Source organism: Prinia subflava, chromosome 8, assembly GCF_021018805.1.
Source record: "Prinia subflava isolate CZ2003 ecotype Zambia chromosome 8, Cam_Psub_1.2, whole genome shotgun sequence".
NCBI lineage: Eukaryota > Metazoa > Chordata > Aves > Passeriformes > Cisticolidae > Prinia > Prinia subflava.
This window is the reverse complement of record NC_086254.1, coordinates 20448373-20462762: the sequence shown is the minus strand read 5'-3', so window position 1 is coordinate 20462762 and position 14390 is coordinate 20448373. Positions and strand designations below refer to the sequence as shown.

The following is a 14390-nucleotide window of genomic DNA, read 5'->3' as shown; positions in this document are numbered from 1 at the left end:
GAGGGGTATTTCCCCCACAGGCCTGAGCTCCGTGTCCCACTCCTGCTCCCACACGGGAGGGCGCCGGGGCCCGGAGGGGGCAGCGGGGTTCGGACACCTGCCAGGGGCAGGCGCGATGCTGGTCGGGCCTCGGTGCCTCCTCAGCGCCGACGGGGCCAAGCCCAACACAGCCGTGGCGGCTCGCCGGGTGTGTGAAGGGCAGAGGCGCACAGCCAACCCCGGCCCCCGTCTCGGTCCCCGTCTCGGTCCCCGTCTCGGTCCCCGTCTCGGTCCCCGTCCCGCTCCCGTCCCTCACCTCCATGGCTCCGGGCCGGTCTCGGCGCGGGCCCGCGCGGGGCGGCCTGAGGCGAGTTCCGGCCGTTGCCCTCGCGCCGGCCCAACCGCCGCCCCACCCCGCGCGCCCTCTCCCATTGGCCAGCGCCCGAGGCGCTCGGCCAATCAGCGCCCGGACGGCCGCCTCGTGCCTCCCCGCGCAAAGCAACGTGAGCGGCTCTGTTGGCCACGCGGTGACAGCCGCCCGGCGAACAAAGGGCTGCGCTGCGATTGGCCCCGCCCGCAGGCGCGCAGCCAATGGGAAAACAGCTCGCTCGTGCCTCCCGCCAATGAGCGGTCGCGGACGTGCCGCAGTCCCGGAGACAGCGGCGCCTCAGGACCCGGGCCTGTCACCCCCGGTCCTGTCACCTCCCCGACCCTGTGGCCCCCGTCCCCGTCCCGAGGCTGCCCGAGGCTGCCGCCCCCTCCGAGCCCTGATGCCGAATCCATTCAGTACCGGGGAGAGCTGCGGGATGAGCTCTGAAGGAGCCTGCGGCCTCCCCAAGCCTTTGCACAACGAAGGGCACCTGTGGCCCAGGCTGGGGACACTCAGGACACTGCAGGAGCTGGTGACCCCAGACTCTCCTGCACACACACTGTAAAGATATACAAGCCAAAGGTTTCCTCCGTTTGGGGTCCCTCCTCAGAGGCACTAGTTTGAGCTGTTATTTTGCTATTTAGTTACTGCACCAAGGTTAGATAATCTCGATTGAGATGGATTGAGACCCTGCTGTGGGAAGCCTGGTCTGACTGTGCCAACGGGGGGTTGTAGCTGCAAAGGAGCTTCGCTGCCAGCTCAGGTGGTGACAGTGACTGCCAGAGTGGCTCCTGGCTGGTGGGACAGCCCTTCCACAGCAGCCCTGACCAGGTCACAGCCATCTCCTCAGTCCTGCTCCTCTCACACAGGAGCAAGAGGAACCCTCTGTCACCCGTCATCGGTGACAGAGCTGTCCCCAAGTGCCTGGGGCAGGGTCTGTGCCCCGCTGGGGAGTCCCAGAACCCCAAGACTGCTTGGCTGGAAGAGAAGCCACAGGGGAGCTGGTGGGGAGCTGAGACAAGCAGGGGGGCACAGCCTGTGTTTGTTTATATTTTTCATTGTTGCTGCTGGTTTAGATACTCTGCCACTGCACAAATATCACTGTTCTCACTGAAAATGACTAAGAAAACCCCACAGGCTCTGAAGCCAAACCCAACTTGTTTTCACTTCTAAAGATATTTTGTTTTACACTCCTCAAGCTGTTTTTAGGGCATCTGGAGCCAGCATTTTTGCTGCCACCCCTATCTGGGCCATTCAGGGCAGTAAATGCCCACAGAAACAGACTTTTTTTAGGAATTGTGGTCTTTTGTGCTGCGATACATCTCTGACTTCCCCAGCATGTGCTGCCAGCCCGCAGGATCATGGGGAGGGCAGCAGGGTCAGCCTGAGGGGCCGGGTCTGCCCAGCCCCTTCCTAAACCCACCAAGGACTCCAGACACAGATGTTCTGCCTGCTGGAAGCCAGAGGATTCACTCCAGGAGTTGAGGGGGTCATCAGTGAAGGTCTTGGTTGCAGAGTATGTCCTAGACCCCAGATCCATCCCTTGCTCCCTTCTCCAGGGAAGGGCTATGGGGCAGAGCTGTGGGGCAGGGATTTGGGGCTGGCTCAGGAGGAGCCAGGTGTGGGTTGGATCCCTTAGCCCCAGATCTGCAGAGGAGTTGGTGTGACCTTTGTCCTTGGTTTGGGAGAGCTTTGTTTTGTTTTTCTTCCCCTTTTGAAATGGTGAAAAGTGGGGAAGCACCAGCCACTGCCTCACTGTCCTGCTCAGCTATTCCCTACAAATTCATACATTGCATTTCTTGCTGCAAGAGCAGCCACAGATCAGAGATCTGGGAGGAGGAGAGCAGCGAGAATCCCCCACAAAACTCATCATTCAGCCAGAGCTCACTGCTGGGCTGAGCTTCCTGGCTGGGCACCTTTCCAGCTGTGCAGGAGAATGGTGTCAGCACCCTCAGGTCGGGGCTCAGGACTTGTTGGGGTCTGGCTGCGGCCACCCCAAAGCACAGGGAGTGTTTGCAGTATTTAACAACCACTTTCCAGAGCTGTTTTGCTGGCACAGTGATTTCTGTCGAGGGATGGTGAAACTGCTCAGCGGCAGGCAGGGGCAACAGGGTCTCACTGCAGGAGATGGAATCCTTGCACTTGCTGGCATCAGCCTACAGCAGATTTAGGCACTGACCCCATTTCTTCTTCTCCTAGGGCCTGTGCTGTGCCCTGAGGTACATCCACAGTGTGGGGCACTGAGCACTTTGGCCAGTGTGGTAAGGTCTCCTCAGTGCCAGTTTTCCATGGAGCTGGCACTCCCCCCTGGGTCCCAGCTGACTCTGGTACCTGTTCAAGGCAGAAACAATCAGTATTAATATTTTATTACGCTGTCAAAGCCCACGCAGGAAGCTGCTGGGACAGGTTGCTAATGCATTAAAGCTCCCAGGATGTTTGGGTTGGCTTTGCAGACACCACTGAGCTTTGGGGTTGGAGTGTTTGCCACCACCTCCCTCCAAACACAAACCTCAGAGCACAGCTGGGATTTCATCGCTGGCTGAACGTCACACAGGGGGTGAGCTCTGTGAACAAGCCACTGTCACCTCTAACCACCACTCCTCAGCGTGATCTGCTTCTCCAGAGCAAAGGACTGTTTCAAACAAATCCCATAGGGATCCCCATCCCGAAGCCTGGCTGGAAGCTCTCAGTGCTCCGACAGGACCCGGCTGTGCAGGAGCGGAGCTGCAGCGAGCACACCCCGTGTGGGGAGCCACGGGCTGGGGGAGCCCCGAGCCCCCTCCCCCAGGAACCAGCCATGTCCCGGTGTGACACCGCGAGGGGCTGGGTGGCAGCTCTGAGCTCCCATTACCTCCTCACACCTCCTGCGGTTGTTATCACAAATAGAAACAACCATGAGTGTCAGCCAGGTGCTGCCGAATGGGAAGTCCCTTCAGGGAAACAGTTAACACATCTGATGTCATCGAAGGAGACCACCATGCCCGGTTTACAACAGCTGCTATGCGGCCTCCTTGGAGAAGAAACAGAATCAAAGCTAGATTAAAAATGAAATTAAACAGAATTAAAATTTAAAACAAATGTACAATTAAAAGTTATTATTGTTATTATGTTTTATTATATATAAAATATAGCATCCTATATTAACAACATACAATATGCCATCTAATATAATAATATATAATAATAAATATATAAAATAAAAAATATAATAGAATAGATATAATATACATAATGTACACATAGTAATGTATAATACATAATAATATAATATATAAATATGACCAGTAATGTATTAATATCAATAAATTATGAACAATTATTATAAACTTTATTAATTTTTAATCAAAACTACATTAAAACAGAATTAAATAAGTTAAAGAATTAAGGCGGGGGTTGCCTGGCAGCCCGGCCCCGCTCATCCTCACGCCACGGCGCTCGGCCCATCCCGCTGCACCGCGGGATAGGGACCGGGACCAGGCGAGTCCCTCCCGGTTGCCCGCCCGGGCACCCCCATGCGCTCCCCGACTCCGCTCTCGGCCCCGCGGAGCCCCGGGAACAGCGGCACCGTCCGGGACCCTCGGCCCCGCCCACCCAGCTCCACTGACCAATCGCCGCAGCTCTTTCAATGACTGACAGCAGGACAACCCGCCCCTCACCGCCAGACCGATGGGCGTGTCGCTCCGTGACGCCCCCGTCAGTGCTTTGAGCGGCGGGCGGAGTAACCAATAGAAATCCGGAATCACTCAGGGGGCGTGGTCGCCCGATCCTCTGGGCTCCGCCCCGGGGTGCCGCGGCGCCTGCGCTGCGCCGCCCCCTGGCGGCCGCGGGGAGGGCCTGTCGGTCGGCGCTGCGGCAACATGGCGGGGCGGGTAAGTGGGGGGGACACGGACCGGCCGCTATCGCCCATCCCCTGCTCCCTCCTCCGCTCCTGCTCCTCCCTGCGCCACCGCGGCTTTGGGAGCTTCTTGCAGCCCCGCTGCCAGGAGGCCGCTCAGCCCTGGGGGGTCCCTCGGCAGTGCTGTGAGGCTGTGGTGACCCCCTCACTCCCAGCGGTGGGGGGCTTCCTGACGGTCCTGTGAGGCTGTGGGGACCCCCCAGTGGTGTGGGGGGATGGGGGCTGACCCCTCTCCCGGTGTTCCCCGGGGGTTTTGAGAGGCTGAGGTGGCCTCTTGGTGATGTGGCATCTGGGACAGGACTGGGGTTCCGTCAGGAGCCGGGGCAAGGGTGACCCGCCTTCCTGTGGGGCAGGGTTTTAGGGTCCCCCAGGGGTGCTCTGAGACCCGGCTGGCCCCTTGGCAGTGTGAACTGTGGGACAGGACTGGGAGTCCCCTCAGGAGCACTGTCAGTCCAGGGTGACCCCTCTCCATGTGGGTGTGAGGCAGGAATTAGGGTTCCCTAAGGGTGCTGTGGGGTTGCAGTGGCCTTGTGGGGTGCAGAGCTGGAGTTTTGGGGTTTCCTGGGGGTGCTCAGAGGCTGTGGTGACCCCTTGGTGCTGTGGGATGAGTGTCTAGGGCAGGATTGTGGGGTCCCCTGACGGTGCAGTGAAGCCCAGGGGTGTCTTGGTGCTGCTGTCAGGATTTAGGGTGCCCTGGGCTGCTGTGGAGCTCTGATCACCCCTCTCCCTATGGGCAGGCACCTTTATGGATGCTGTGGCAGGGGGTGATCCCTTGGTGCTCTGGGATGTGGGGCAAAATTTGGGGATTCCCTGAGGGGCCTCTGTGAGTCTGGAGTGCCCCTGTCTCCATGGGGTGTGCAGCAAGATTTTATGGTCCCCTAAAGGTGATGTGAGGCCCTGGTGACCCCTTGGTGCCGTGGGATATAGGGAGATTTTCTCCTGTGGGATCCAGCCAGCTGATGTTTTATAATGTGGATCTACCTTTTGTTGTGTGGAAACGCCTTAACGGTTGTGCAGTGGTTTTATTCTGTATTAATTTAAAAAATAAAAAATCCCTTATTAGTGATAGATCACATCAGCAAGTAGCCAGAAAGGCTTTAAAATATGAAGGAGCAGCCTTGTCTGTGAAATCCCCTCTTGTGGTGCTTGCACATCCCCTCTTTTTCACGTGTCCAGGTGCTGCAGGATGTGTTTGGATTGTCCTGCTCTTTGCCAAGAGCTCAGTCATGCTTTGCTGGGTATCAGCCTGAGAAAGTCACATTTTTCATTAGTGCTTGCCTCTGGCTGGAATCTTGTCTCTAGGCCAAGTAATTCAGCGGTTCTAATGCTGGGGAATTGGATTTCCAGTGTTTTTTGCTTTGTGCTGGTCTGGTGGATGGAGGGCAGCTGGTGCAGTGCTGTGGTGCAGAGCAGGGGTGAGGAATCTGGCCCAGTGACGTCCTGTGCATCACAGGTGCTCCAGTGCCACCCCTGAAATGTGCTGAGTAACTGAGAAAAACCCCACGTTTTGTGGTCTGCCTCTCGTTAAGAGCTTTTCCTCTGTCCCTGCTCCAGATTCCTGGTCTCACCTTCTTCCTTGCACCGTTTTTTTTTCTTCATCTCACCCTTTGCACTAACCCAGGGAAATCTGTGAGCCTTGACTGGCTTTTTTCAGCTTTCTGTTGCCCAGAACAGGAGCCCAGTGCTCTGGTCAGTGGTAAAATCATTTTACCCATGCTGGATGTGGTTCTGAGACCCCCTGGGCCTAAACCAACGTGGCTGCAGTGGTCCTGCCTTGCCCCTGCTCCTCTGAGCCCTCCCAGCTGTGTCCTCAGGGAACACCCTGGTGCATGCTCTGAGTGCTGGCATTGGTGACTGGGGATGTGGGGAGGAAGTAGAAGGATCAATCTCATCTTTATTCTTCTGCTTTGAGCTTTTCTGCTACTAAAAACCTGAGAAAAATGTGCCTTTATTTGACCAGCTTGGAAGCCTGGTGAACGGAAGAGGGATTTATGTCAATTTAAAGGAGAAAGATGGATGCTTAGTTGCCTCCTCATCTGGCAGTTGGATGGGTGATGCTCTCCTTGGGCTATCAGGAAGCTTCTTAGTATTCAGTGTTTCCATGATTTGCCTGCAGATGCAGTTGTGGCAGAATTATCGGGTTATTTAATGCTGTGAAGAGAGTCCTTAAGCTGAGTGTTCCATCTCACTCTCCAAGCTGGGTCTGATCCTTTCCAGAGAGCTACCAAGGGAGCTGCCTGCTCCTTCCAGCTGGCCCGTGGGCCAGCAGCAGTGCTGGGGAGGGCGAGGAGCAGGGGGGGCAGGCAGCAGGGGCTGTGACAGCGGAGCTGTGTCGGGGTAAACACGGAACACTGGGTGGGAGGACGGAGGTGTGTGATATCTCCAGGCACAACAGGTGGGGCTGATGCTGGGACACAGGTGCTGCTCTGTTGTCAGCGTTTTTAACAGGTGCTGCAACCTGCAGGATGGGAAGAGGAGCTTCAGTGACTCCTCCTGCCCTGCAAATCTGTTCTGTAATGCCATTTGAGAGCTTAATCTCTTTTATTGGACTTGTGTGGTTTGATTTGTGCATGTACATTCTCATAGGGAGAAATGAATGGCTGTCCTGATGTATGAGAGAGACAAAATATTTAAACTTCTAGTAACATTTTGAATAATTCAGGTGAATGATAAGCCAAATCTGATTAATTGTGTGATGCTGTTTCAGGTGTGTTACTCTGCTCCCCTAATTGCTCTGGGTCTCTTCATGGCAAGGAAGAGATGGTGATTAGCAGTGATTGAAGTTTACAGGAAAAACAGTTTATGATGATTAGAAATAATGGCTGTTTCTGTAATAATTTATTCTGTATCTCTGCATGGGGATCATTAGGCATGCAGGCAGAGCAGTGAGGCATCTGCAGGAGAGGGAATGGTGGGAAGCTGCTGTGTCTGGAGCTGCTTATGGACCTCTTGTACCAAGTGGACTCCTGGAAGTTCACTGGCGCTGTCTGTAACGAATTGATTTGAACTACATCAGGAATTAGTTCCCAAAGGGATGTAGAAAGGCCAGATGATTTCTGTGCCTCGTTCCCGTGAGGGTCGAGCTGTGGATCCACACAAGCTGCATTTCTGCCTGTGTCTGCACAGGCTGGAGAGCTCCATGGGGCTGGGGTGGGGCAGGGAGCATGTCAGTGCTGCTGGCTCCTCTGGCAGTGAGCAGAGTGCTCATGTGGATGTTGGTGAGGCTCCCTCAGCAGAGACACTGCTGTGGTTGTCTTTAAGGAATATGAGTTTTGTTATAGCTGAACTTGTGTAACAGTTCATGGTTAGCAATAGTGGCTGTTTTAGGGGGTGTCCCTGGTGTAACACCCATTTTTGTTCCTCTGCTGTTTGGAGCTCCTTTGCGGCAGTGTTGCCTTTAGCCCAGTGAGAGCAGACTGCCCTGTTGACTCCTCAGAAGAGATTCCCTTTGTGTTGGGTTGGAAATGGGTTTGGATCACTCAGGTCGTGGATGGTGTCTGACCCTGCACAGTGGTGCTGTCACTCCTCTCGAGAGCCTGAGGCTGAGCACAGGGTCCTGCTGGCATCTGGTGACACCAGGTGTCCAACCCAGAGGTGCAGCAGGAGTGGGAAGGTGATGAAGGACAGAGTCCCTTGGAATTCTGTGCTGCCAAAGGCATTGCTGGCCTAACTGCCCTCTTGTGCTTCCTGCAGCCAGCACAGAATCCTGGAACGGGTTGGAAGGGACCTCAAAGCCCATCCAGTGCCACCCCTGCCATGGGGACACCTTCCACTGTCCCAGGCTGCTCCAAGCCCTGTCCAGCCTGGCCTTGGGCACTGCCAGGGATCCAGGGGCAGCCACAGCTGCTCTGGGCACCTGTGCCAGGGCCTGCCCACCCTCCTAGGGACAAATTCCTTCCTAATATTTAATCCATATAATATACCTGAAACTAGACAATTAATAACATTTGGCTTATTATTTGCATGAATTATTTAAAAATACTTCAAATGTAGACACCGTGGTTTTAGGTTGCGTGGTTTGGTAGGGTCTTTGAAATAATGGGGTTTGGCTTTATGTTTATGGGTTAAAGCTGGAAGGTGATTTCTGATAACATATGGAACCAGCCTTCAGAGATGCAGGCGTTGTCAGGCAACTAAAGAAACGTTTATGAATCAACTTAGTTCCTTCTTGCAGCCTGGTACTGTTCCTGCTATCGTCACTTAGCTTTTTTTAGTATTTCCTAGTGTAATATGAAGTGAAGGGTTTTTAGCAATGTTTAAGGGAAATGGGAGAAAATTCTGTATGCATCTCTGTTTCTGTGATCACTTCTGCAACCTCGTAACTGTCTTGTGAAATCATCCCAAATCAACTTGTGGCCTGCTTTCAGGACTTCTGCCTTGCTGAATTATTTAAAATAAAGGCACATAATTTGTTAAAAACTCTAAAATTATTCAGAATAAAATTCTGATGACTGTGTGAATGTTTGTTTTTCTGGGATAGCTGGCCCTTTCATCTTTGATTAATTTGTTGCTTGGCTCAGTGTTGCAGAAGCAGCGTGTCCTAAACTTGTGCTTAAAAGTCACTGCTAAGGGGAGATGTCAGTGCTGCCTCGCCATCTCCAGTTTTTGGGGTACTGGTGTGTCACACCTCTTCTATTATGTGGACCTACCAGAATAATTAAATTTAGGTAATAATTTTTTTAGTAGGAAAAAGTCTTTTAAAAAGTCAGAGAAGCCTTTTGAGGTTTGTTTAAAATGTGAATTTCTTAAGTATTACTTTTAATTTTTTTTTCCCCAGAGCACAGCAAGATCTTCTCTTTTTCTCTCGGGTTCTGGGTTCTGTGCCTCAGACCACAGAGGTCATTCAGGAGAAGAGCCTGAGGCTCAGGATAAACCCTGACTGAATGTGGAAGAAGTTCTGGCGTAAAATGGGATCTGCTTGAGTCCACAGAAAAGCAGTCCCTAGAAAGTGGTGGCACTTTGGTTTTGCTGAATTACCCACCAGGCAGGATGTAGTTTCACTGCAATTACCATTGTGAATTTCAGTGAAATTACCACTGATTCTCTCTTTTTTTTTTTTACATTAAAACAAGTAAAATGTAGGTCCCCATGTCATGGTGTGATCTTTTTTTGATCTAGGGTTGATGGATGTGTTCAGGTGCCCTCACAAGTGCAGGAGGGGATGAGCTTTAGGGAGAGCTGGTGCAGGGACACCCCTGAGCAGTGGGACAGAGATCTTGGGGTTGGAGTGGCTTTTGAAAGGATGAGGTTCAGCCTGGGGGCTCTGCACAATGTGTTCAGGATGCTGTCTCACATCGGGGATGTTGTCTGGCAGAGACCAGAGCTTTGTGAGGAAACACCCATATTGACCATGTCCAGAAGGTTTTCAGACCCCCAGGAACTGGAGAGCTGTGTTGGACAAGGTCTGTGAAGAGAAAAAGCCAAACAAGAAATCCAGTTGCTAAAATTAATGGAGGAGCTTCCAAGGCAGTGCCCTGGAACTGTATCTGAGCCAGCTGATTGTGCTGCTGCTCATAAAGCAAGGCTGGGTGTGCACTTCCTCAGGCTCTCCTGCCCTGCTGCTCTGCTCCTGCCTGTGCAGGCACATCCTGCCCTCAGGGAGGTCAGAGGTTTGAAGTATGAAAAGATTTAACACGTTTCTCCAGTCTCCTGGGATGCAATAAAGCAATGACCTTCTATCAGAAAATCCAGAATAATTGATGCCCTGGAGTTGTGTCATGTGCTTTTTCTGTAAAAATAGAGCAGTGCTTGCAAGCTGCTGCATCTTAAGCTGCTGGAGCCTGGGTGGTGTTTGGTACATCAGAGTGGTGGGGACTTGAGTGCCAGGTGCTGCCCTGTGTCAGTGCTGGGCACTGCAAATCCTCAGGGACAGCAGCATCCTGGGCTTTCACAGGGCAAATTCCAACGGGGGTATTTTTAACATTAACATATATTCACATTGTCCCTGTTTATCTAAACAAATGGGATGAAATTTGCATCCATGAGGTGTCCTCAGTGCTCATGTGACAAAGTCCCGTGACCTGCATCCCAGGCCCACAACTCACTCTGGTAGGGTGGTGCTTCATTCCTTTGGCATTTTTTAAAGGTGTTTAGATGCAATGCAACAAGCAACACTTCCCTGTAGTTAAACTGTTGATCATCCTGGCTTGAGAAAGGAATGTGAGGCAACATCCACTCAAAAAATGGATGTGTTAATTAAAATGCCCATATCCTGGGTCATTATTGCTTAATAGGAAGATGGAGCTGCTGTTGCTGCTGAGCTGTCAGAGGGCAGCTCCCTGGTTCTGTGGCACAGCAGCTCAGGTACAGGTGTATTCCCTAGAGTCACTTACTGGTCATATCTGGAGAAGGACATCTTTGGGCAGAGCAGCCTGTGTAATTTGACTGGAAATGCTCTGCTTGGAGAAGCTCTCCTTGTTTCTTCTGCTCCCTTGGATCAGGCAGACCCTTGGAACTCTTTGTTCCTGGGGCTGTAACTTGGCATTCCCAAAGCTGTGAGCACCTCGTTAGCTGCAGGTAAACAAAGTTGGAGTGGCAGAGCTGCCCCTGCAGATCTGAGTTCATTTGAACTTTGCAAACAAAGGGAAGCAGCATCCCAGTATCCTTTAATTTTTGGAGAGGCCCTTCTGCCCTGATGAAGTGGCTCTGGAGTGCCAGGATGGACAGTAGTTTCCAGATTCTCTGCTCTCAGAGAGAGAAACTGGGAAATGTGTTGAGTGTTTGATAAAGAGTGTCTGGTGTCTGCTGTTGCCAGGGGAGGATGATACCGCTGCCACGGGCAGACAATGCAGGGAGAACATTCCCGGATTCATTTCCAGCCCTGGGTGATGCAGGAGCTGGGAGCCCTTCCCTCTTTCCTCCTCTGAGCTGTTTGGGTTCTGCGGTGCAGGGGTGGCCTGGCACAGCACGATCACGGGAGGTGATTCACGGCGTGGGAAGGAGGATCCATCTCATCCCGGCTTCTCTGGGCTCTGTGCTGAGCCTGCCTCGGTGGCGGCTCACTCACTGTTCCCTGGCTTTGTCAAAAATGTGAATATTACTTCTGAGATTTGAGCTTCCCAATGCGTTCCTCTTTATTAGAGAAGAAAAATGGTCTTTCTGAGTTTGTTGTTGAGAGATAATGCAGCTCCTTCCTGAAGAGAATAAAAGCTTCCAGCAAACAAATAGAGGTCATGTGGAGCAGGTGGAATGGCCAGGCCTGAGCAGGGAGTCAGGGCTGTGTGTTCCAGGGACAGCAGCTTATCCTGCCAGCACAGCCTGAAGGTCTGGAAAGGCCTCTGTGGCCAGGCCTTCTGGTCCAAAAGGTTCTTGTAGGTTGATCTCCTCTTGTGGCTGTGGAAATATGGAAGCTTTATTCAATATTTTTTTGTCCAGATGTCCAGAAAAACCCTCCGCAAGCTACTAAACTTCCTTGGTTAATTTTAAAAAGTATTTAGAACCACAGCATTAAGGACAACTTGTGTTCCTGAGTCTGGTCTCTGATGGTGACAGTATGTTGTCATTCCTTTTATGAATATTACAGAATTGTTCTTTAGAGGAGCCGATGGTCTTGGTTTTGTCTTTACTGTTTCCCCCCTGTCACAGAGCCAGCTTCTCCTCCAGGTCAGGAATCCACTCTCACTTCCCAGCCAGGAGCTCTGCTGGCATTGCTGTTTTATGCCCATTTCTTGTGTCCTCCAGTGTTGAGTTGTTGCTCAGCTCCGTGGTGTGCTATGGGTGTAGAGAGCAGGCACAGTCCTTGGCCTTCCCTGTGCTGGCAGCTTGCTTGGTGCTGAGGCAGCCCTGCAGCTCATCCTCCTGCTGGAGCTGCTGGTTGTCCCCTGTGTGCAGCCAGAGGTGAAATGTGCACCTCGGGTCCTGGTGTCCCTTGCACCTAGAGATAAAGGCAGAGCTTTGTGCGTGTGTTTTCTGTCAGGAGAGTACTCCTGGATAATGTGTAGGATCTGTGATTCATCGTGTCAGTTCCCTGTTTATCTTCAGAGCTCCTTTGACATCATAATTCTTCCTGTCAGCATTCAAACTTCACTTTACTGGCAGACTCGTGTTGGTGGGTGAGTGTTTGATTTGGAGTCAGCCGTGGCTGCACGCAGCCCATAGAGGCACCTCTGCTGGGGCTCTAGGGAGTGTGGACTGAGCTGCCTCCCAGGAATTACACCTGCACAGGCAGTTCTCTGCCTCTTTGGGGGATGAGGCTCTGGGCTCAGAGAGACTTTGGTGCCCAGCAGCTGTGCCAGGAAAGCTTGGGTGCTTTTTGGAGCAGGGATCCCCGTGTCAGTGCAGCTGGCAGCGGGCTCTGCTGGGGAAATGGAAATGTCTGGTACCCAGAGTTGTCACGTTTCCTAACACTCCTCTGCCAACACTGTGCCAGAAATTCCATCTCTGTGCACCTGCTTATACATGGGACATGTATCTGTATTTGTTTTACACAAAGGAGAATTTTAAATATACAATACTTGAACAATATTAGTCTTGTACAAACCATGTGAGAGCAGGGCACAGAACTAAACCTGCCTCGCCTTGAGAGGCTGTTTCATAATCTCTTGCTCAGCATTAGGAAATGAAATGAGTTCAGATGTCTTGGATGAGGAGCATCTCTGCCTTAGCACTTAATGTTTCATCTCTTCTCAGTACCAGCTGTCAGCAGTGCACTTCAGCCACCACTTTATTTTTGTGGGGAGTAAAATGTTTTACCTTGGCTTCCTCCACCATCAGCCTTAATGATTCACAATAGGTGAATTGACAAAACACAAAAGGTGTGGTTTATGTATGTGTGAAAATATCCAAATAGCAGCACCACTTTCTGGGCTGTGGCAGGGGTTTGGACTGGATGATCTCCAGAGGGCCCTTCCAACCCCAGCTATTCTGTGATTTTGTGAACACGTGAGTTTCTTATTTTCTGTAGGGGAAAATGAGTCCTTGTGGCTTTGGAAAAAAATCTCTGAAAGCTCAGATGTTATGGTGATTGTTTCTGTTATGTAGCTGTTTATTCTTCAGGGCAACTTTCCTTTGTAAAAATAAAATATGCCAGCATCATTAAGCCTCCTGGGTTTTGAGGCAATGTTACTGCTTTGTCACAAACCCAGGGGTGGGGTCCTTCACATTTATGTCTCAGAGAGAGATTTATCAGTGCATCAATGGTCTTGTTTTCCTCTGGGCAAACAGGAGGAGTGCTGGAACAGGCTCTGCAAGGCCTGGGTTTAGCAGCAGGTGCTGCCTGCCTGCTGTGGATGCTGTAGCTGGGAATGCTTTAGCACTGTGCAGTCACCTCCTTAGGACTGGGCTGTCCTTGGAGTCTCCTCTTTGCATAAACCAGAACAACACCTGCAGGCAGGGAAGATTCTTTTGCCTAATTTAACCCTAGTTTGTGCTTTTTAAACCACATCTATCTATGTTGTGGATATGGGTGTAACAGCAGCCTGTGAGGGTGTGTGGGTCACCTCCAGCCTGGCAATGCCAGGGGTGACTGCAGCAGGTGACACCTGCTGTCACCTGCAGGAGGTTGTTCTCTGGTTTGGTAGAGCTGTCTTGCCTGGTTGCCAGCAGTAACCTGTCAGTTTGCTTAAGATTAGCTCGTGTAAATCTTCTTTGGACAATTCCTAGGAATACTCACAGGGATTTTTGTGCCCCCGTACCCTGATGTGGTGTGTTAGTGCTGGCAGTGGGGGTGGGATGGCAGAGAGGGGAGAGGAGCAGGTTCTGGGGGTCCTTGTGCTGCTGTCCTGGGAAGCTGGAACCCAAAATGCAAGAGCTTAAAGTGTCCCTGACAGCAGCACCACGGGCATATGTCAGCCGTGTTTTCCAGCCCTGGAATGCTGCATTTATGGCAGGAAAGCTTCCGCAGGAGCTTCCCGTGCCTGTGTCCTGGCTGTGACAGCTTGACAGAGACAAGCATCCATCCCTGGGAGCAGCAGCTCTGGGATATGAGCTCTGTGGGGAGGGCAGGTAAGAGGAAGCCCCTGCAGCTCCCCACAGCAGCATGTTCCTCCTTCCTGCCTGGGTGATTTCCAGTTTAATTCACCTCTTCCATCACCAGATTTCCTCAAGTTGTCCTTTGCACCCCTGTGGAACCCCATGCCCGGCAGCGATAACCCTGTCTTGCAGCTGTGTGATGTTAAAACCTTTACAGAACATAGAGAATGTTCTGAA

At 52.0% G+C, this 14390-nt stretch overlaps 1 protein-coding gene across 2 annotated transcripts in view; it reads left to right on the top strand.

Moving 5' to 3' along the window:
* Positions 1 to 4146: 4146 nt before the first annotated feature.
* The window catches only part of NSF (N-ethylmaleimide sensitive factor, vesicle fusing ATPase), a 77205-nt gene continuing 66961 nt past the window's right edge, over positions 4147 to 14390 (top strand). For both annotated transcript variants that reach the window (XM_063403911.1, XM_063403912.1), the window contains exon 1: positions 4147 to 4218. In XM_063403911.1, the coding sequence (XP_063259981.1) occupies positions 4207 to 4218 (12 nt within the window). In that variant the 5' untranslated portion in view covers positions 4147 to 4206. The remainder of the gene's footprint in view (positions 4219 to 14390) is intronic.